Source organism: Lutra lutra, chromosome 16 (genome assembly GCF_902655055.1).
Source record: "Lutra lutra chromosome 16, mLutLut1.2, whole genome shotgun sequence".
NCBI lineage: Eukaryota > Metazoa > Chordata > Mammalia > Carnivora > Mustelidae > Lutra > Lutra lutra.
The window spans coordinates 1434673-1456187 of NC_062293.1; the positions used below are offsets into that span (position 1 = coordinate 1434673).

Here is a 21515-nt window from a genome sequence, read left to right on the forward strand (position 1 = left end):
GCACGGATTTTACACCAGACAGACCAAGTCCACTTTGAGTCTGGGGACATGTGCATGTCGGGAGGGGATGGAGGTGGAGGCGTGTGGCACCTCCTGGGGCGGCGTCAGGGGCTCCGAGCCCTCTTTCTCTTCTAGAGAAGCTCAGGGGTCGCGCTTCGGGCCCCAGCCCCGGCGCAGAGCATGCTGGGACCCTGCAGTGCGGGTGGGGTGGGTGAGGGGACCCCTCAGACCAGGGGCTCCTGGAACCACGATCTTTCAGCCTGCTGGGCGTGAGGGGCACAGGTGAGGGGCCACACCCCGCTCTGCTCCTGCCTGCCAGTCTCTGGCCCAGGCACCTGCAAGCCCCCCAGGACCCCCGCAGACATGGGGGCGTGGGGACCCCGAGCCCCAGTACAGCTGCAGTAAGGAGAGAATTCGTTTTTCGCTGCCGGATGACGGTGTTTATCGGTCTTCCGACGTAATCTCATAAGGCTCGTTAGCAGGCTGTGTTTCTAATGCTTCCTGAGCACTCAGAGTACTTTTCAGAATGGGGTTTTCCTGGAGTTCTCACTTGCCCACATTTGGCCCTGCTGTTCCTTCCCTGGGATCCCCGGCTCTCTCTGACCGGCCTTCTACTCCAGCGCCGGCTGTGACATGGTCAGTTCCAGGAACAGACAGATCCGGGGCCTGAAACCTCAGGTGTGTCTGATGTCAGGGAGGCCGCCTGGCTGGTCCCCGGCATGCAGAGGGGAAAGCCAGCTCTCCCCTCCAACCCCACTCTTCTCGGCCTCCCCTTGGCTCCATCCTGGGAGGCCTATCCTCGCTCTGGGCCTTGAGGCTTGGTACTATGGAGGTTGCTCTGGGCCCTTGGCTCCATGACTGTCTCTCAGAGTGACCCTGCCCTGTGTCACTGTCCTGTCTCTGTGTCTGTGTCCTACCAGAGCCCCTGGACTGGCCCAGGAATGCAGAGGAGAGGGGGGTGTGAGGGCCAGGAACGGCCCTGTCCCTGGTAGGTAGGAGCCTCTCAGAGCCTTTCGGAAGGTCCTGAGCCTGGCCGGCCTCCTCCTTTCTGGGTGTCCCTGGAGCAGATCTCCAAGGCCCGCTGCAGCCTCAGGGCCCAGCAGGGAGAGCACATCCGCAGGATCCCCGAAGGGCAGAGAGACACTGGCTCCCTGGGGGCGGCCTCGAGGAGGCCTCACGGAGCTGGGGCGGGAAGCACGCAGAGAGCACCCCTCTGGGCTGAGGGGAAGCAGCCCGGGCTCCCAGCCCCAAAGAACCGAGACCCACTGTCACCAGACACACGGTGTGGGGCGGGAAACGTCAGCCGCGTCAGTGGTCCCCTCTCCCCCTGCAGCCAGACAGTCCCCAGGCTTTGGCGGTCACAGGCATCCCCATGGCTCCGAGCTGACGCTGGCCGGTGCCCTCACCCTCACTAGGCTCCCAGAGTGTCTGGAGCTATGGGGAGCACCTGTCCCACCTGTGGCCAGGGACAGAGTCTTCTAGAGCGTTTGGCACATCTTGGGGGTCTAGTCTGGGTAGGGGTCCCTGTGTGCTCCTCACTAGGTGGGCATGTGCACACCCAGGGTGACCCCACACGAGCCGGCGTGGGACAGGAAACAGGAAAGGTAGTGAGGCTCCTTCCAGGAGTGACCCACTTCAGAGGCACACAGGGGTCCCCTGGGAACAGAGTCCCCTCCATCCCCAGACTTTGGACTGGCAGCCCTGGCCTGGCCTGGGAAGGGAGGGTTTCCCTCCAACCCTAGCTGTGCGGGCGAGAAGGGCTCCCCTGCGACGGGCCCCCAGCTGCAGGCTCAGGTCCGCACCCCTTGGGGCGCCCAGCCCGTCGCTGGTCCTCACCCCTCCAGCACAGGGTGGAGGGGAAGCTCCCTGAGCGCGCGGGGCTCGCCTGTCTGAGTTGAAAGGGCAGAGGCACACGCACGTTTCCTTCTGACGAAAGAGTGGGGCTCGGGGACACCCCCCGTCAGCAGGTCAGCCTGCCGACCGTGGGACTTCTGGAGTCGGGGCAGGTGCCCGGCCCGGCTGGCCAGTCAGAGCAAGCCACACGCGGGTCATGTGCGGGGTCCCTCGGCCTGCCCAGCCTTCGGGTATGGTGGGGTGGGTCCAGGCAGTGGGCAGAGCTCCTGGCCGCAAGCGTTGGGCACAACGGGAGACATTGCCTTCTCGGTGTGGACCCAGGACCGGCAGCAGCAGCCGTGCCTAGAATTAGAAATGCAGACTGCGGAGCCCGGACCTGCCACAGTGGGTGGGCCGGCAGTCTGCGGCTCGCTGGGGCGGGGCGGGCGGTGAGGCCCGCTGGGTGGTGCGGCCGGCCGGACCTCCTGAAGCCAAACGAGAAGGCACCCCGTGTCCTTCGCCAACAACTTGCTCAGTCCCAGGGTCTAACCTACATCCCTCTTGCTGTCCTTGCCCTGCTGCGTCCTGGGAAGGTGCCTTCTCCCCGTCCTTCCAATGTAACAGCGGCAGGTCCCCCTGGGCCGGTGCCCTCCCTCGCCAGGTTGGGGCTGTCTGGGGTGAGGGAAGGGATGGAGGGACTTGGCAGGGTGGGATTGAGTGGAGTAGGGAGTGTGGGTGGGGGGAGGCACTGGGTGGTCCTGATGCCCATTGTGGCTCCCACGTGAACCAGGGCCCACAGCCCACGGTCCTTGGGGGCTGGGGCCAGGCTCTGTCCCCCAGCATGTCCTCACTGCAGGGGGCTGGGGACACTGCTTGCTTCCAGTAAAGTGTAGAATCAGGCTTGGGCACTCACAGTGAGAGCCCCAGCTGGGCCTGTAAACCGGCCACACTGGGGCTGGACCAGCCCTTCCTCTGAGCCACCAGGATGTGCGTTTGGAGGCTGTGTCCTCGGGAGGAGGGTGGACGTGGGGGAGCCTCCAAGGGGAGCACATGCGGGAGCCAGCGTGGGAGGCACATGTGAGAACAAAGGGCCAGGGTGTCCCAAGGAGCCTGGGCGGAAGTGGAGGCAGGCGGGGTGGGTCCCTCAGGACAGGCCATCCGGAGAGGTCCCAGCAGGGACACTGGGCAAGGGACTGGGGGCCTGGGAAGGTCGGGAGCCACCCCCAAGAGAATGGGTCTCAGTTGGGCCCACGTGGAACACGTCATTGCCCTCTGGAAGCACCGAGTATCAGATTGTTTCCAGGAAGTTTTGGCGGCCCTGGTTTTGCCTTTGTCTGCCTGGTGGGCTCTCTAGCATGACACGTGGGGTGCTCCCCGGGGAGCGGGGGGTGCACTAGGGCTAGTTTCCTGGAGAGGCAGAGGCTGCTGACACCTGTCTGCCCACCGAGTCCACGGGACAGTCCCAGCACGGCAAGTGTGGGCTTCTTGAGCACATGTCCACTCTGGTCACTAGTGTCCCCAGGTGTGAGCGTTCATGGGACATTTCTAACCCATGTGTTTTGGGGGATGCAGCCCCAGGCGCCCACACGCCAGCTCCTGTCAGGGCATCTGTATCAGGCTTCCCTTCGTCCCCACATTCTGAGGTCACCTCCCGGGGGCCATGGGGCTCTTGTCTCGGGACCTGCCTTAGGGGGTACACAGGGGCCCCCCAGCAAGGGTGCTCGTCTCCTGGGGCTGCCATCACAGAGGACCACAGAGTCAGTGGCTTTGAACAGTGGACGTGATTGGCTCCTAGCTCTGGAGGCCACAGGGCTGGCCCGTCTGTGGCTCTGGGGGGAGAGCCCCGCCTCGCCTCTGCCCCAGTTCCCGGGCCACTCCCAGCATGCCTTGGCTTGTGGCCCTCTCCTCTTCCCTGCATGAGGTATGTCCTGCTGTCTCCTTACAAGGACGTCTGTCACTGCTTTAGGGTTCGCCTACCCCAGGGGGATCTCTTCTTGGGATCCTTACTTTAATCATATCTGCAAAGGCCCTACTCTACACCAGGCCACGTTTGGAGGCTCTGGGTGGACACCATTCACCCTGCCACAGCGAGGGACCCCGGAGTACCCCTGGCCCTGTGTCAGGGAGGAGCTGGGAGGCAGCTGACCGGAGCTTGAGTGAAAGGTTCAGCAAAGCAGGTGTGACAGGAGGAGGGGAGGAGTGGAGAGGGGCTTCTCCTCGGGGGTCTGGCTGGGAGTGGGGGGCCTTGGCCGGGAAGGGGGAGCAGGCCGTGGAACAGACCCTGACTGGGCAGGGCCCGTGGTGACCACGGCCACACTTGTGTGCCAGGAAGAAGAGGGGACGGAGTTGGGGTCCCCTGAACCCTGGAGGAACAGGCAGCTTTGACCCACTGGTCAGGCCTGACTCGGTCAGGACCTCACTCCCTGTGCCCACTGCACACCGGCCCGCACCCAGCTCCGTCTCTCCGGCCCCAGCCACTGCCCATGGGCTCGCTCTGCGGGTGCCTGCGGCTCACCAGTTGCCTTCACTGGGGTATGGGGCCTGTGGTCAGAGGAGTGACCGTCAGATGGCAGGACAGGACACTTGGTGTGGGCGTTGGTGTCCCTGGAAGGGGAGGGCACTGATGTCTGTCTCTGTGCTGCTTCTCCCTGGTGGGCCCGGTGTGGCTGGAGAGGAGGGCGATGGGGGACTGTGGGCCTGGGTCTGGCACTTTGGAAACCCCTAAGAGTAAGAGGGGATCAGCCTGAGGGGCTCATTTCTGGGGCCTGAAGCCATCACGACTGGGGTCTATAGGGAAACTGACAAAACCCCAAACCACTGACAGAAAGAGAAACTTATTACACAAAATGCTTGACGTTTCTGCCTGATAAAAGCGTCGTTATTAACAAATGTCGAAAGGCAGCCGACTAATCAGGAAACGCAGACAGGAACCACAGTGAGATTGGGCCACACAGCTCCCAGCGGAGAGCCGTGGAGCCGGGGATGGAGAGCCTGTGGCGGGGGGACCGCGGCGTGACGGGGCCAGGAAGTTCTACGCAACCCAACCGTTCCACTCCGTGGTGTCCATCCGGGGGAGAACACATGTTCGCGTGCAGCCTTACCCCGGAAAGTTCCTTAAGAGCCCCGCCTGGAACAGCCCAGATGTCCAGCCACAGGGACCCGCCGCAAACATGGTCCCCCCAGGCCATGGTCACCAGCCCACAACAGGAGGACACACCTCATTAAGAACCCCGATGTGTCTCAGAATCGCTGGGCTGAGTGTGGGAGCCGGTGCCTTCCGCATGATTCCATTTGTTAAAAATATTTTATCTAGCAGCGTCTGGGTGGCTCAGTCAGTGGACACTCTGCCTTCGACTCGGGTCATGATCTCAGGGTCCTGGGATTGAGCCCCGTGTCGGGTTCCCGGCTCAGCGGGGAGCCTGCTTCTCCCACTCCCTCTGTCTGCTGCTCCCCCGGCTCATGAGCTGTCTTTTTCTGTCAAATAAATAAATAAGATCTTTTAAAAATATTTTATTTATTTATTTGAGAAAGAGAGAGTGTGTGCAAGCAGGGGTAGGGGTAGAGGGAGATGCAGGCTCCCCGCTGAGCCGGGAGCCGGACAGGGGGCTCGATCCCAAGTCGAAGGCAGAGGCTCTACTGACTGAGCCCCCAGGTGCCCCCTGCATGAGTCCATCTTCAGGAAATTCTAGAAAGGGCAAAACCATCCCAGAGCGACAGGAAGGGGATGGGGCCTTCGGGGACTGCCAATCAGGTGCACGACCCATTGGAAAGCAGCCCGAAGAGCTGTCCTGGGACACCGGGACGTTCGGTCTTGATTGTGGCGCCCGGTGTATGCCTGTAGACATTGCCCAGAGTCACCGAGGTGTACACTTAAAATGGGTGCATTTTATTGTATCTAAGTCATATATTACTAAAGATTAAAATAAAACAAAATAAAATAAAAACCCACCAGGACACCAGCTGTCCCCTGTCAGATGACGGGGGTCAAAACGGTTGGGGGGGTCCAGCTGTGCCAAGAGGCGTGAAGCTCTCACACTAGCGGGGGGGGGGGGGCGGTCGCTATGTTGGCGCCCGCCTGCCGGCAATTTGGCAAGTACAATCTAAATTTGAAACACGCTTGCCTTTTCGCCTAGCAGTTGCTCTTCCAGGAACCGAGTCTCCCAGACGGGCTTGCACAAGGGCACGAAGATGATGCGAGTGGAGATGTCCCGTGCGCAGCAACACTTGGTACGTCGGGAAACGAGAGTCGTCCAGCAGTCGCAGGCCGGCTGAGCACGAGGACGCGGAACGTCGGTGTCCTGGACCGTCCCGGACTAGCACCCGAAGTCCCGAGGCCTGGGAAGCCCCTGGGGGATGAGAAATGAAACAACAGAGTTGCGGGTGGCACAGGGCCGTGCCTGGATGTCGCCTCCGGGAACCCAGGGTGCTGGGGACTCACTACGTTCTTCCCAGCCCGTCGCGCCGTTGGATTCATTGGTTTTCTGTGTATACAGATTTTATAATTAAAAAAATATTTCTTTAGGCAATGTGACCTTGGTCTGTGTCCAAGGCAGGTGGTTGGGGCGTCTGGACCACCAGCCGCAAGGAGGCAGGTGCCGGTGAGGGGGGAGCCCAGGCCCTTGGGGAGGGGAGGAAGGCCGGGTTGGGGAGGGGCGTCTCAATGTCACAGTCTAGGGGACCCAGATTCCCGGGCAGTGGAGGCTGTGGATGTCTGGGTGGCCTCCGGTCCTCCGCTTCCTTCCCCTGGATGTGGACCCCTCCGGAGGTGCCCCTCGCCCCCAGGACCGCCTCCCGGGAATTGGCTCCCCCCGCCTGGCCGCCTTTGAACCCCTCAGCCTTCAGCGGCAGCCCCCCAGCCTCAGCCAAAATAAGGCAGACCAGGATTGTTACACAAATTGGCTGGTGGGGCCCTGAGCCCCGCTAATTCCTGTGTCTTAATGAGTGGGAAGATGAGGTTTTTATTCATCACTGGGGCTTTAAAAATTGCAGTAGAGCGGCCCACTTTGTAAAGAAAAAATCAATAGAGAAAAGAAAACAGGAGTATGTAAATGGACAGAGTGACAAAAAGCAGGCCAATTACCCCCAAAACGAGACACAGTTATGCCTCCATTAACTCAATTATATTTTCAAAAAGATTTCTTGAGAGGCCCCACCCCAGCCCACCCCCACACGCCTGTAATTTTTACATCAACTTCAACCCATTAAGTTGCATTAAATTATTTTGTGGGAGACAGAGGTGTGTCTGGGGAGGGGAGCGGCCGGCCTGTCCTGCTCTGCTGGGGGCCTGGGGTCAGCGGCGAGCAGGCTGGGGGCCCTGGGGGCGGAGGGATCCAGCTCTCAGCCCCTGTGAGACGGTGAGGAGGCCGGCCACCGGCTCCCCCCGCCACGTGGCCGCCCCAGGACCTGCTGGTCTCCCCGCCCCCGAGGCCCCCCACGCCCTGCCCCTGCCCTATATTATCAGACCATTCTCTGCTCCTCACATCCTTCCCCTGCCCCCGGGGCGGGGCCCCACGTGTGCCAACCCACAGTGGGCACTTGCCCTTGCGGCCTTCACGAGCTTTCTCTTTGTCTCATTCCAGTTGGAAAACTTACTTTTTTTGAGAAATAGGAAAATAAAGTATTTAAAATAAATCACCGCCCAAATTGGGGACTGAACAGGGTAGAGACCGATGCCTGTTCTCGGGCAGCCCCTGGCTGGCTCCCTGAACGTGAAGACGCTAAGTGACGTGGGCCAATGCTTGTCCAGCTGCGGATTGCCCTTCCGTTCGCCAGGGGTCCAGCGGCCCAGCCCGACCCTCCTCTCCTGAAGGTTCTTATGAGCTGCTTCTTCTGCGGGCCCCGCGGCTCGGGGCCGGCTCTAACCTGCTTTTCTGCAAGCCGCCCCCCGGGAGCCGAGGTCTGTCCTACATAAGCCTGTGTCTGGGCCAGCCTGGATCCGGAGCTTAGTATCAGGGACTCCAGGCGGTGGCTAGAGGAGGAGGGGGAGGGCTGGGGCACGGAGAGCACAGGAGCCGTCAGACAGGGAGTCACTAGGCATGATGTCGAGGGACACAGGGCCAGGCCTCAAGCCAGGGAATACAAAACCCGCGGAGACTCAGGCTGAGCAGGGCGTGGGTGACCCCGAGACACAGGCCAGGGCCCCCTCCAGGGCCGGCACAGTGAAGGTTTAGACCACAATATGAGACTCCCGTTTGAATCAACCCGTTTATCCCTTGGGGTATGAGACCCACGCAGCAAGGGACCTGCCCGGGACAGGCTCTAGGGTCTGGTCCCCAGAGGTTCCCTGCGCTGGCCTGGCCTTAGGGACAGTGGCAGGGAGGGAGGAGGGACAAGGCACAGAGACAGAGAGAGGCCTCTGTGACCTGGATGGGGTTCCGCGCGGCCAGCCCCTGGGTGATGGCGCCGTGGGGACACTGGCGTGAACTTCAGCCCCTCAAAACCTCCGTCGCCTACGAGCACCCCGACCCTGGAGCTGAAGCACCCACAGCAGTCAGACGGCCCCTTGCCTGGGGTCCACGGCCAGAGTGGGACGGGTCAGCGGCCCGGACGTCAGCGTGTGCACGGGAGTGTGCGTGTGTGGGAGGGGCAGCCTCCACGCCCACCCCCGCTGCCCACCCCCACGCCCCGGCGCCTGCAGCTAGGTGCCTTGTGCTCCTGGGCCCAGAGGCAGACTCGCGGGACGGGACTGCAGAGTCCTGGGCTGGAGAAGAGCCCTCAGTGGGGGTCGTGGCAAGGTGTGGGAGCCCCCTGGGAGGAGACATGGGGCCAGGGGGGCAGCTGGGGGTGAGCCACTGGGCTGGGGAGGGGAACTGGGGGCGCTGAGGCCGGCGAGGGGAGGAGAGCTGGTCATTGTCAGGGCGCAGAAGCTTCAGGCAGGGGCACAGGGGGTCATGAGCTGACGGGGTGTGGGGGAGACCCTGCAAAAACGGAGCACCCCACCCCCACCTGTAGCCTCACCCTGGACCATGCTCCCCAGCACAGGGACCCCCTTTCGGCCCCCAGAACCCTAAGGACGGAGGATAGCTCAGAGAGAGGGGCAGGTCCAGCCTTCCAGAGCTGCCCTCCAGCCCCTAGGGGCCCAGCATCCCAGGCCTCTGGGGAAGTGGGGGGATCCCTCCTCCCTTGGGACTGGATCCGGTGTCTCCTTGCTCTGTTTTCCTTATCAGTCATCTGTCTGCTCACTGTCCGGCCACAGGCCGCCAGGCAGACCTGACCTTGCCAGCGAGTGGCCTGAAAGAGCCATTGTTCTGGAGCAGATTCGGGAAGGGCATGGAGACCTATCTGCCGTCGGCCAGGCCCACGGGGTCAGACCTGAGGACCTGGGTCGGGCCAGTCTCAGGAAACTCCCCAGGACCGGCTGTGCCTGGGCAGTTGGGGGGCGGGGGGGGCAGTGCCCGACTGATGCCTGAGCTTGGGGGCCAGTTTCCCTGTGTGGAGAGTCCAGGACCCCAGTCCCTGGAGCGGCTGAGAAGCAGGGGTCTTCCCTGGGGTAGCCCAGGGTTCATCCTCTCCACCTCTGCACCCCATTCCCATCCTGCCCCGAGCAGACTGTCCTCAGCAGATGGGGGGTCGAAGGTGGGTGGAGATGCCGGGCCCCAGCTGACCGTTTGGGCCTGCATGGGGGCCTCCCTGTCTCCTGCCTGCCTGTTCCCCACACCCGACCTATCCCACCCATTCTTTTCCGGGTCCTGCCCAGCCTCTCTGCCACCTGGGGCACCTTCCTGAGAGCCGTGCAGGCTGGGCCGGCTCCTCCGCTCGCCTGGCTGTGCAGCTGGGATGCTGGGCGCCCCCGGAGGGGAGAATGTCTGCATCTTCCCAGGATCCTGTCGCAGGCCCTGCTTCTGACGGTGTCCTCTCCCTGGTTCTGCTCAGGGCTAGGCCCCTCCCTTCATTTCTCTTAGCACCCCCCCACACCGACAGAGCGTGACCTGGGGTTCCTCAGGCCCCGGGAGCTCTGTGGGCATGGTCCGGCAGCCAGAGGGGGCCAGATGGGTGGCACAAGGCTGGCTGAGCCCTGGGGCTCTGGGGAGCCGAGGCCCAGGCTTTAGAGGACCGTCAGGAGGATGTGGGTGGCCCAGCTCCCGGGAGCAGCAGGCTGCCGCAGGGTCCAGGTCTGGGTGGTCCCAGCCTTCCAGGGCTGGTCCCATGTCAGGCCTGCTGCAGGTGCAGGGATCGCCTTGGTGAGGGGCGTGCCCGGCCACGGGGCCACAGCCTGCCCAGGCTCTGTGTCCGCCTTGCTCATGCCATGTGCTCTTCCCACACACAGTCCCCCAAGGCGATGAGGGCGACCTTGGGGGCTCCGGCTGTCCCACACCAAGGTCCAGGCATCAAGGTCACCGCCAGCCTGTGCTACAGGAAGGGGGAGGGGTGACTGGAGGTCGGGGCGAGAGAGGGGGAGGGAAATCAAAAGAGATTAGATTTTGTAAAAGGTACTCGAGCTGTCTGCTGACGCCGTCTCTGGTCTCCATCCGTTTTATAGCCTGACGGCTCCGCGGCTGGGCCTCCTCCGTCAGGGCAAGCTGGGGGTTGGGGGGCGAGGAGCGCCCCCCACCCAAACCCAGGGCCGCCTGGTAGATGTGCCAGTTCTTCCCCTGCCTGGCCTCTGCTCAGGGGTGGCCCCAGGTCACAGGCGCCCAGCCCCCAGCAGGACCAGGGCACCCCGCGCAGGCAGGACCCAGAGGATGCCCGAGGACCCGGTCCCCCGCTGGCGGCCACTATCGAGGCCCATCTATCCCCCCTGACAGGTCAATTTTCTCCCGTGTTTTACAGAACCTTTCAGAGCAGGAAATGTGATCCCGCGGCTGATTTATGTCCTTACCTGGTCTTTGTTCACAAGCTGCCCTCCACGGGGCTGTGCCGAGTGTCCAGGCCCGGCTGGAGGACGTCTCTTGACCGAAGGGAGTCCCGCCCTCTGCTGCTCCTGGGGCGCCGCTTTCCACGGAGCTTGCCTGGGACACGGGGCGCTGGACTGTCACTGTGTTTCCCAAGACAGGCCTTCTTGGGGTGTTTTGGATTCTGGTGGGTGGTCAAGCCCGCCCCTGCCCTGTGAGCATCCTGGGGCCACATCCTGGGGGGAGCCCGCCCCTTGGTTCGCCTGCTGGCTTGCAAGGGAGGGTGCCTGGGGTAATCGTGTTTCTTGCATGTTAAGTCCACTTTTCTTTCTCAAACTGGGCTCTTCCTCGATGCTGCAGCTGAGCTCTCAGGGCGTCCTGGGGACAAGGGGCCCCTCTTTCCTGGTGTCCTCTGGGGAGGACGTCCCTCAGCAGTCGCCTCCCGAAATAACGAGGACCTTTTGTGTACAATTGTCAAGCTTGCAACCTTCTGCAAGCGGCGCACAACACATCCAGGAGACTCTCCGTGGATGTTCCGAGTGGGGACCGCTCAGCGCCACGGGGCCCTGCCCCGCCCCCTCTGCCAGTGGCTACCCCTCACACCTTCCAAAGAGAATTCTGGGAACCTGGGGCCATGGGGTCGTTCTCTGTATCCCCACTAGTTCCGCATGGTTTTGTGAGGTGGGAGATGCAAACGCAACCTGCTGGGGGGCTCCCAGGACAGATGCTCCCAGCACACGCCGCTCCTGAGCAGTGGCCTCTGCCCCAAGACTAGCAGGGGCCATGCATGATTCTTGGCAGGCGGCGACCCCGCACAGCTCTCTGGCCTCTGATCCCGCAGGGAAACGCAGACGCTGGGCTCAGCCTCCCTGGCAGCCAGGACACGTGTGTGATCCAACCCTCGGCAGACAGACTCACCCTGGCTCTGGGTGCTGACCCCTGACCGAGTCACCAGGTGAAGACATGGGCAGAGTCCTCCTGGTGTAGCTGCCCAGTGTCCTGTCCAGGCGGGGCCTCCCTCCTGCTTCTCCTCTTCCCAAGCCCACATTTCAGCCGCCCGTTTCAGCACTGAGAGATTCCACTACCCTTTCAACCTGACTGATGTGAGAACCATGCCGGGTGCTGTTGCCAGAAGCTGACTGAAAGCATTTGGCCTTCAGATTCCACTGTGAGGGGACTGTGCCCATCAAACCATTCACCCATCTGTCTGTTCATCCACATACGCACCCACCCATCTACCCCTCTACCCTCCCATCCACCCACCCACCCTGCCATCCATGCACCCACCTGCCCTCCCATCCGCCCCCCATCCGCCCACCCATCCGCACACTCATCCATCTGCCCACCCTTCCGTCCACGCATCTGTCCATTTATCCACTCACCCATCCTTATAATCTATTCCTACCTCTCCCTCCTCACTTTCCTGAGCAGGGCACTAACACTATTCCAGGCCTGGTACTAGGCACCGAGACCACAATAGTACAAGAGCCCTTTACTAGTTCTAATCTGGGGGAAGAGACAACAGCATGTAAGTCCAGGGGACTCTGGGTAGGTAGAACCCAGCTGCGGGAGGAGAGGTCCAGGGAAGCTCCCAGAAGGAGACTGGAGCTTCGACATGGGTAGGGAATACGGGTTTGCTAGGCAGAGGCCAGGGACGTTTTGGTTTTTCCAAGGTGCATGGCTCGAGGAGGTCAGAGAACAGGGTTGGGGGCCAGGAGGTGGGTCCGGAGTTGCACTCCTGACATGACAGGCTCATTCCCAGTCTGTCTACAAACGGGAGAGGCATCGACAGTCTTGTTCTTAGGTGGCTGTGGCCGCCGCACTAGTGGCAGGGATTCTAAGGGACTTCCTGAGATCCTGCAGGAGCCCCGGCCCTGGCCCCAGGCTTTTCTTCTCCGGGCCGCCACCCGTCCCACCCTCGAACCACTACTGGCATTTTAGCAAAAGTCTCCAAGAAACAGGGAGACTGCACAGGCCCCATGCACAGAAGGGCCCCGTGGTCTGTCGTTGTCTTGAAATTCTGAAGAAAGTCCACTTCTAGCTTGTGTGTTGTGCGGGGGATCCTGGAGCAGGTGGAGAGTGGAGGGGGCACTACGTCCGGGGTGTCCCTGCTGTGCCACGTGCCTGTAGGCAGAGTCCAAGAAGCCCCATGAGCAGATCTGGGGGCCCCTGACATGAGAACCCCAAAGTGAGCACAAGGTAAGTGTGTTGCGTGCAAGGAAGACTGGGGGGCACTACAGCCTCTGGGGGCCACACTTCCCCTTAGAACCAGAGACCCCACCAAACGCAGGAGGGGGTGATGTGTTGTAAGAGCGCCGTGAGCAAGGGCCGCCACACCCGTTCTTAGTGCCGCCCTCCCTGCCCGCCGAGCCCTCGCCCCGGAACCATGCCGATGCCCGGGAAGGGACGGGACAGTGGGGCCGCCAGACCCCCTCCCAGGCCCTCCCTGCCCTGTTTCCGGATGCGGATGGAGCAGCAGGAAAACAGCCGGCCCAGCTCCGCACTGTGCGTGCCCGGTGGCTGGTAACGGACCCCAGGAGCCTGGACGCCAGGCGCGGGCGGACTGCGTGGCCTCAGTGCTCCCGCCCGCACTTGCGGTGCAGAAAGGCATCGAGGTGAGAGTGAGCAGTGAGCAGGAAATGCGTGCCGAGAGCTTTCAACTTTCTGTACTTAGAATAACGTTAAAGGGCCAATGCAAACACCACCGCCAGGGAAGGAGGACGGAGGAAGGGAAGCTTTGTGCTCTCCCACCTTCCCCGGCACTGTCCTCAGGGTGTGCCGTGGGCCCTGCCGATGACGGAGGGGACTTGTTCTTACCCATGGCCGGGTGCGCAGCGTGAGGAAGGCCTGGCCTGCGCCCCTCTCAGGAGCCACCTGCTGGGGTCACTTCCGCCCCCTCCCCCCACCCCATGTCAGCTGGGGGAAGGAGGTGACCTTGTGGCTCAGTGCCCCTGCCCCCAGGACCTCACCACACAAAGGGTTCCTTTCAAGAGCCCCTGTTCGGGGCTGGAGGCCCCCAGGAAGGGTGGGGACAGCTCCCTGAGGCTCTGTCCTGTGACTGTCTTTGCCAGCCTGGGCCTCCCTCCATGCCTCCAGAATGCTGAGCACAGGGTAGTTCGTCATCTGCGCGGAGTGGAGGGGACAGAGGGCTGGACCGAGCTGTGATAAAACGGTGTGGAATAGCCACTGTGCACTTTGAACCCCCTGATCTGCTGAACGGGGCTGTGACCACCCACGTCCTTCCTGGCCTGGGGGCAAGAGGCTGGGCCCTCTTTTCTCAAGACACACCCACCTTCCACACCAGGAGAGGGGGACAATTGGAGGGCCTTGGGCCAAGAACCTGAGTCTGGGGGAACTTTGTCTTCAGGCCCCACCCCTGGGGGCTCTAGCTGTGCCATGGGAGACTGAACTTGGGCTCAGTGCCGCCCCCCACCCCCCGCCCCAGCCTGGAATTTCATGAACCCACCTGTGTTATATGCAAACTTCATCTGTGTTCGTCTGGGCACCTGAACAACAGGGACAATGACCCAGCTGGCAGGGACGGTGCCCCTGTCGGAAACACACCTGCTGCTTCCCATGCGGGGCCTGCTTCACCCCTGACACCAGCCCTGGCCCGGCACGAGGCCTGCAGGCCACCGAACACGAGGCTGGCTTTCACTTGCAGAGATGGTAGTGGGGCCCCCATGGCCACCTCCGGAGGGAGGGACGGGCCACGCTGGGAGTGGGGGCCTGAGGGACACCGGGCCCTTTGTGAGACTCCATGTCCTGCCTCAGCCCTGGGAGGGGGTGGGGAGCGCCACATTTCAGGAGAGGAGACCGAGGCTTGGGTGGAGACTCTGGTCCAGCCCACCGGCAGGAAGGTGGGGAGAGCTTATGGTCTGCGGGGAGAAGACTGAGGCCGCCTCCCCTGCCGTGCCGGGTGGGGGTCCTGCGGGGGTGTCAGAGCCAGAGACTACTCCGTACCTCGGGAGGGACCTGAGGCCACACAGACCTCTGGGAACTCAAACTCAGGGGGCCTGGCCAGACCCCTGCCCCCATGAAGGCGGCCCTCCCCGGTCCCAGCCCCCGCCCTCCTCCCAGGGCCTCCAGGGACAGCACATCTCACACCTCCCACCTGTGCTGCCTGATTCGTCTCCCCCAGGCTGCTGAAGGCTCGAATTACCTGGGCTCCATCTGCCGGGGCCTCTGCACAGCTGGGGACGCTCTCAGAAGCTCTGTCCCTCGCCTGGGCATGTCACATTCCTGCATACCTCCCTGTGGCCCACTGTCCCGCTCACAGTCAGGACAGCCATGGGTGCAGGGAGCCTGGGGGGCTGCAGCTGCTGGATGGGGGAGCCTGGATGCGGCCCAACCATGCCCCAGGGCTCCCAGCTGCGTCCCCCTCTCCTCCCCCATCAGGGCCCTGGCTCCCAACGGCACAGGGAAGGCAGTAATTCATCACTCGGGGCTACCTGGGGGAGCTCTGGTATCCTGAGGGAAAGGGAAGGACTTCCCCAGAAGGGGATGTCCCATGAAAGGCAGGACCATGGGACGTTTCCAGGGTTTCCCCTCATCCACTGTAGGTCACGGCCTTCCCTGGGGCCTGGGCGGGGCCCGCAGGCTTTGTGCTCTCCGGACAGGCCCAGCTTCGGGCACACCATTCAGGGGAGACAGCGATACCCCTGATCCCTGGGTCGATACCCCTGATCCCTGGGTCGCTGCCCTGGGGGAGGATCTGTTCTGGGGAGGTCTCCCCACTTCTGGGGGCCACCCAGGTGGGCCAGTGTAGAATGGGCAGTTCCCACTGAAGAGGCCGGAGACGAAGGCAGGCGGGGACCCTCAGACCTCCCCACCCCATGCCTGCCCCACTGGGGCTGCCACGGCTGCTTGGCCCTTCTGGAGTGGGCATGGCTGTTGCGCGCTCTCTGACCAAAGTAGAAGCTCCTCAGTGCGGAGAAGACTGTAGCCATCCAGCAGACAACTGATGGGAGCCACGTGGACACTCTGGTCTAATCAGCCATTCCACAGGTGAGAAAACTGAGGCCCCAGGAGAGGGTCCCTCTCTCCCCTCTGCCGAGCCTGGGTCTTCCCACAGGACCTGGGTCCCGGCACCATGGATCGCCAGAGTCATGGAAGTCCCGACTCCAGCCTCAGCATCGTTTCCACTCTTGGGGCTCGAAAAGGAGTAAGAAAGCTTTTTGGGGGGGACTTTCATTTCTGCCTTCCTGCAGCTGGGAGGGAAGGGTCCTGCTTCTTCAGTGCGTCAGCGCCGAGAAGCACGGTGGGGAGGGAGGCAGGTGGGAACCCCAGCCCCTCTGCTCTGTCCCGACCAGGCCTGCCCCTTTGTGCCCCTTCCTCCCCCCATGGGAAGACGCTGGGGACACCATGGAATGATGGCCTTGGACCTCCAAGCAGTCTCAAGGGGCTGCCCCCTCACACCCTTCCTCAGAGGCTCTGGTCACGGCAGCCCCCCATCCCCCTAGCACCCCACCCCCACCCTGAGCAGACCTTGTGCAGTGCAGACCAGAAAGCTCTAAAAATGGGGAGGGCCACCAGTGTTGAGCCGCATGCCCTGGTGCCCTCTAGTCCTAGAAGTTGCTCCAGGAGAAGAGAGCTCTGGGCAAAAGGGCAGTGGGGCCTCCGATCCCAGGACCCAGCATGCTTCTGCGCGAGGGGAGCCTGGCAGGAACTCAGGCATCCATGGGCCCCGTGCCCACTGGGCCGGCCGATGCTACAGACAAGGGCAGAGGGCCGGAGAGGCTGGAGAAGGCTAGTCTCATGCCAAGGGTCTCCCCAAGGGCGGCAGAGAGCCCAGGCTCCAGGATCCGAGTGGCCTTCCCATGGGGCGGGAAGGGATGGAGGTCAGAGCTAAGGACTAGCAGGAAGGGTCTGTGGGGGGCTCCCTATCTTCTTCAGCTGCAGGCACCTGCTGGAATTGGGGCAGGTTTCTCCTCGGCACATGCCTTCGTCAGGCGAACCCCTGGGGTTCTCCCAGTCGAGTGAGGCCCATTAGGTGGTGCTGTGAACTTGGCCCCGCAGGGGGGTGCAGCTGACTTGGGCGGCCAGGGGAATCGAGGAAGGATGGCAGGGGAGGGGAGGGCAGGCAAAGCAGGGGAGGAGGCAGCAGGGCCTGAAACCTGGGAGTGTCTGGGGCAGGCAGCAGGCCACCCAGGGCAGTCCTGGAGTTGCCGTAGCAAAGTTTCATAAACCGGGGGCTTCCGACCACAGAGCTCCCTTACCTCCTGGGTCTGGAGACAGAAGTCTGAGCTCAAGGTGTTGGTGTTGCGTTCCTCCAGCGGGAGAAGGTGGTCCTCGTCTCCCAGTGCTAACGTTGCCGGAGACCCTCGGCTTGCAGGTGAATGGCTCCGATCTCTGCCCCTCTTCACACGTGTGCTTTCTCTGTCCAACATGGAGCCTTTTTTTTTTTTTTTTTTTTTTAACAAGTCACTGGATTAGGGCCCACCATACTCATCTTAAGCGATTCTACCTGCAGGGCTCCTATTTCCAAATAAAGACCCATTCCAAGACACTGGGGCTAGAATTGTACATAAGAATTTGGAGGGGGCAATCTAGCACAGCCACAGCTCACGGCCTGTCGGACTTAACTGTGGGAAACTCCCCTTGGCCGTCCCCTCAACAGGCACCGTGGTGTAGTCTCCTCAGCAAGGCCCCCAGGAGGGCAGAGGGAGGGCATTGGGGCCAGGCTGGGAGGAGATGGGGGTGCACCTCCCCAGCGAGAGTCGTCTGGATGTAGGGGTAACCAGTCTCTGAGACCCCAGGCAGACCCTGCCACCACGCCCCCACCCCTGGATCTCCCAGGCCCGCGCAGCCCAGGGGGCCAGAGCAGCTCTCCTGTCCTCCTCTCCCCAGAGCCCGGCCTGCTCAGCACAGCCTGGGCCTCAGCCCCACTCCCAGAACCTAAGCCACCAGGCGGGGGGAGCACAGTCCAAGCTCTGGGAAGAACCCTTGGGTAACAGCTTCTGGAGCTGGAGACAAGGACGGACCTCCAAAGCTAGGCCACCCAGCCCCCCACACCCAGCCCCATCTGGGCTCTGGGTATCTCCAACCTGGGGATCCCGACAGGAAGAGGGCATGTGTTCACCCAGGGCCTGCCTGGGTCTCTCCCATCTCACAGGCCTCCCCTCCTCTCCCAAAGGGGTCCAGGACATAATCGGAGGAGAGTACATGGGCAAGCACCCAGGGCTGGTGGAGGGACCACATTTGAGCCACTGCTCAAACCTCATCAAGAGCCAGCTGGCCTCCACCCTGCCCCCACCCAGGAAACCAAGACCAAGGCCAAGAGTGTGTGCTGGGGGGTGGGGGGGTTGCATCTTAGGACTCCATGCGACACTGCCCCTGGGATGGGGCCCTGGTTGCCCCTAGCTGTAGGACGGGCTTGGTGGATTCCAATGGTCACCCATCTCGGGGATACTAAATGACGTCTACTCCTGTCTGCTGGGACTCGTCAGTTTTACAGCTGTGGGGTTGTATAAACAGCAGGGGGCAGGGACGGAGCCACCAGGCCACGGCTTCCCCCATCTCTCCACCGGGCACCTCCATGGATTTGATGCAGGCAGTCTGAAAGGGGGGAACCACCTGGGGTGGGGGATGGGAACTGTGGCTTCTAGACTGTGCAGCCACTGGGCTGGAGTGAACGCAGAAGCCCTGCCTGCCAGGCCCCATGCAAGGCTCCCCCACACCCGCATAGCCCAAGTCCCCCACCCGGGTCCCTGACGCTGACTTCTGAGGTGACATCCCGGCCTCCCGTCTTTCCTCCAATTTGGAAGTTGGAGACAGATGAAAAAGCAAAGAATTGTCCAATAAAGACGCTCTCTGGGAGAGAAGGGGCCAGTCCTCCCTGGGACGTTATGTGCCCCCTCACAGGGTAGCCCAGAGTGGGGTCATGGGCTCCATTGTCTACTCACAAACACGGAGGACTGACCTTGCTCCCTGGCCCGGGGTCTGCCGGCTGCCGGCTCTCCCAGACCCTTCTCAGAAGCAGCCACAGCTTCCACGTGGATGGAACCCTGCTGGGCCCCTGTATTTCTTTGTTGAGGATCAAGGCTGGGAGAGCTGGAGGGGAAGGAGGGGTTAGAGAAACAACCTGGGCAAGGCAGCACCCCGTCCCCCGCATGGGAGGGATAGGACCCTCACCTCACCACAGACAAGTGTCAGCGTCCCTCTCTCTTTGAACATGGAGGTTGGCAGTCCCCGGTGTTGGGACCCACATCCAGCCTCCACCTTCCCCAGACAGTGCCCATAGCTGTTGCCTCCAGAAACCCAACGGAAAGTTGTTGCCCCGGGAGCTGCCACTTTAGTGGTGGGGACCCCAGGGCAGGCTCAGGGAGGTTCATGAATGTGCCTGAAGTCACACAGCCTCTGTGTTTCAGAAGCCACAGATGCTTCCCATGGGACACGGGCATCCCATCAATTGTGGTGACTGATCTCACGGGGGCATAGTAAAGTCCACCCCTGCGGACGGGGTGCAGGGTCAAAAATAGCCACGGGGCTTCCTTTCTTCGTCCCTTCCTGTCCCTTCCTGTCCCCGATGTACACTTCAGTCCTAAAAATATTAGTGGGGCAGGATGAAGGGAGTGACCGTGCCTGCAGGGACTAGGGGGTAGGGAGGTCTCACGGAACAGAGTGGATGGGGCGGGGCCGGGCGGGGGTGGAGGCGGCCAAGGGCAGGGTATTGGAGCCAAACGAGGTCGGACAGCATCAAGTAGGGTTACTAACGCAGAAGGGGGACTTCTAGGCCCGGGACCTCTGGGAATGTTTGGAGGTCCTGCCGGGGACTTGGGGCTTTCAATACATGCAGACGGGCTTTGGGAGACGTGGGGACGTGAGTGCGTGGACCATACACACCAGCCTCCCAGCTCTGGCCACTGCGGTGCCCAGGAGCAGTGGCATCCTGTGGCTGTGAGCTCAGATCTTGGCTTCTAGTACCGTTCTCCACTGGAAGGAACCAGGGCTCCTTGGAGAAATGACTGATGGCAGCAAAGGCCAAGATGAGCCGGGGACATCTTACGGAGCAAGAAAGCAAGAAAGCACTCAGGTAATGACAGGGACACACCGAAGGAGCCAGAAGCAGGTGGAGGGCTCCCGAGGTACAGGTCTGGGGAGATGAGAGGAACGGAAGAGACAGCGCTAGCCGTGGACCGCAGCCATTGAATAAAATAGGAAACCGTGAGTCTGAACCGACAGAGAAACTGATGAATTAAAAGTCTGGTGGAACCAGGATGTTTGGTCTCAAATTACCCGCTTCCAAACTGCTGCTTAATTGCAAAGGAGAAATCGGGAACTTGACAGGGGAGAAGCCGATCTCATCAAGCCGTCCAAGAAAACATCATCTGTAACTGAACAAAGCAAAATCTTACAGCGCCTGACAGGGTCCCCTGAACACACAGCCCCACTTTTACGATATTCCTGTAGAAGAAACACAAGGTAAATCTCCAGGTGAGTGTTGTGGGTAGAATAATGGCCTCCCCAAATGTGCACCTCTCGGGGCCTGGAACCAGAGACTTGGAGATGGAAAGATGATCCACGTTACCCGATGAGGTCGATCTAATCCTGTTTCCTTAAAATTGGAAAACTCCCTGGCTGGGTCAGAGACACGTGCTGTGAGAGGGAGCTGAGCCCTCCCCCAGCGCTGGCTACGTAAGTGGAGGAAGGGGACCATGAGGAGGCCTCTAGAACCCGGGGACGGCCCTCAGTGTACCGCCGGCGAGAAAAGGTGTCTTGGTCCTCCCGCCCTAAGGAAGTGAATTCTTCCAGCTGCTGAAGGAGCAGGAAACGGATTCTCGCCTTGGGCTTCCAGAACGGAGGCAGTCTGCCCACACCGAGATTTCGGTCGCCAAGATCCCTACTGGACTTCTGAACTATGGAACTGTGAGATAAGGGATTTCTGCTGGGTAAACTGGTAAGTTGACAGTGATTTGTCACGGCAGCAGTGGAAGACTTACAACGAGCAGCAAGTAGATGACCCAAGTCGAGGGACACAGCGTTAGTGATCAAACTCACAGAATTCCTCAAAATTCATAAGAACAAATGTAAACAGCTCTTTAGAAAAAATGGGTGAAAAGGAACAGGCATTCAATAAAAGAAATATAAATGGACGATGACATTTGAGTAGGGCGATTAACTTCATTTGTAATTAAGGAGAACAAAGTAAAACCACAATGAGATTTCATTTTATTCACCAGCTTGGCCACCCTGATGATACCAAGCGAAGGTGACAATTTAGAGCAGGGGACTACAATGTACAGCTTTCAGGCCAGACTGGGCCAGCCAGTGCTTTTATAAATAAAGTTTTATTGGAACACAGATATTCCTCTGGTATGTACTGGTGAGGGCTGCTTTCGAGCTACAACAGAAGAACCGAAGAGTCGTCACCGAGACCATATGGCAATTGAATAGCAGGAAATACATGCTATCTAGATCTTAAAAGAGATATTTATTTATTTATTTGAGAGACAGAGAGAGCAAGTAAGCACACAGAGGGAGAGGGAGAAGCAGGGTCCCCACTAAGCAGGGAGCCCAACGCTAGACTCGATCCCAGGACCCGGGGATCCTGACCTGAGCCGAAGGCAGACGCTCAACCGACGGAGCCACCCAGGTACCCCTACTATCCCTTTACTGAAAAAAGTTTTCCAGCCTCTGATGTAAACGAGTCCTTTTAAGTACTTTGAACAGCAATTTGGCAAAATCCGGTAACATCAAAGGTGTGCATAGTCTTGAATCTACAATTCCACTTCTACAGGTTTGCTCTAGAGAAACTCTAAGGAGGACGGAGACAAGCACCATAACGTTCACTGCACCACTGTTTCTAAGGGCGAATAACGGAACGGCTCTGGTGCCCTCAGCAGGCGCGTA

At 61.0% G+C, this 21515-nt stretch overlaps 2 protein-coding genes across 4 annotated transcripts in view; one reads left to right on the forward strand and one right to left on the reverse strand.

The window, feature by feature from the left end:
• Positions 1 to 9345: 9345 nt before the first annotated feature.
• On the reverse strand, positions 9346 to 13485 carry LOC125087518 (collagen alpha-2(I) chain-like). Its single transcript, XM_047707917.1, has 4 exons — positions 13416 to 13485; positions 13042 to 13255; positions 10652 to 10781; positions 9346 to 10204 (listed from the first exon to the last, which is right to left on the reverse strand). Exons 1-4 carry the CDS (start codon positions 13483 to 13485, stop codon positions 9878 to 9880), a joined length of 741 nt encoding a protein of 246 aa, XP_047563873.1. The 3' UTR covers positions 9346 to 9877.
• A 2849-nt stretch (positions 13486 to 16334) lies between these two features.
• The window catches only part of SLC38A10 (solute carrier family 38 member 10), a 47675-nt gene continuing 42494 nt past the window's right edge, over positions 16335 to 21515 (forward strand). For all 3 annotated transcript variants that reach the window (XM_047707936.1, XM_047707937.1, XM_047707939.1), the window contains exons 1-2: positions 16335 to 16583; positions 21403 to 21512. In XM_047707936.1, coding sequence (XP_047563892.1) covers positions 16344 to 16583; positions 21403 to 21512 — 350 coding nt within the window. In that variant the 5' untranslated portion in view covers positions 16335 to 16343. The remainder of the gene's footprint in view (positions 16584 to 21402; positions 21513 to 21515) is intronic.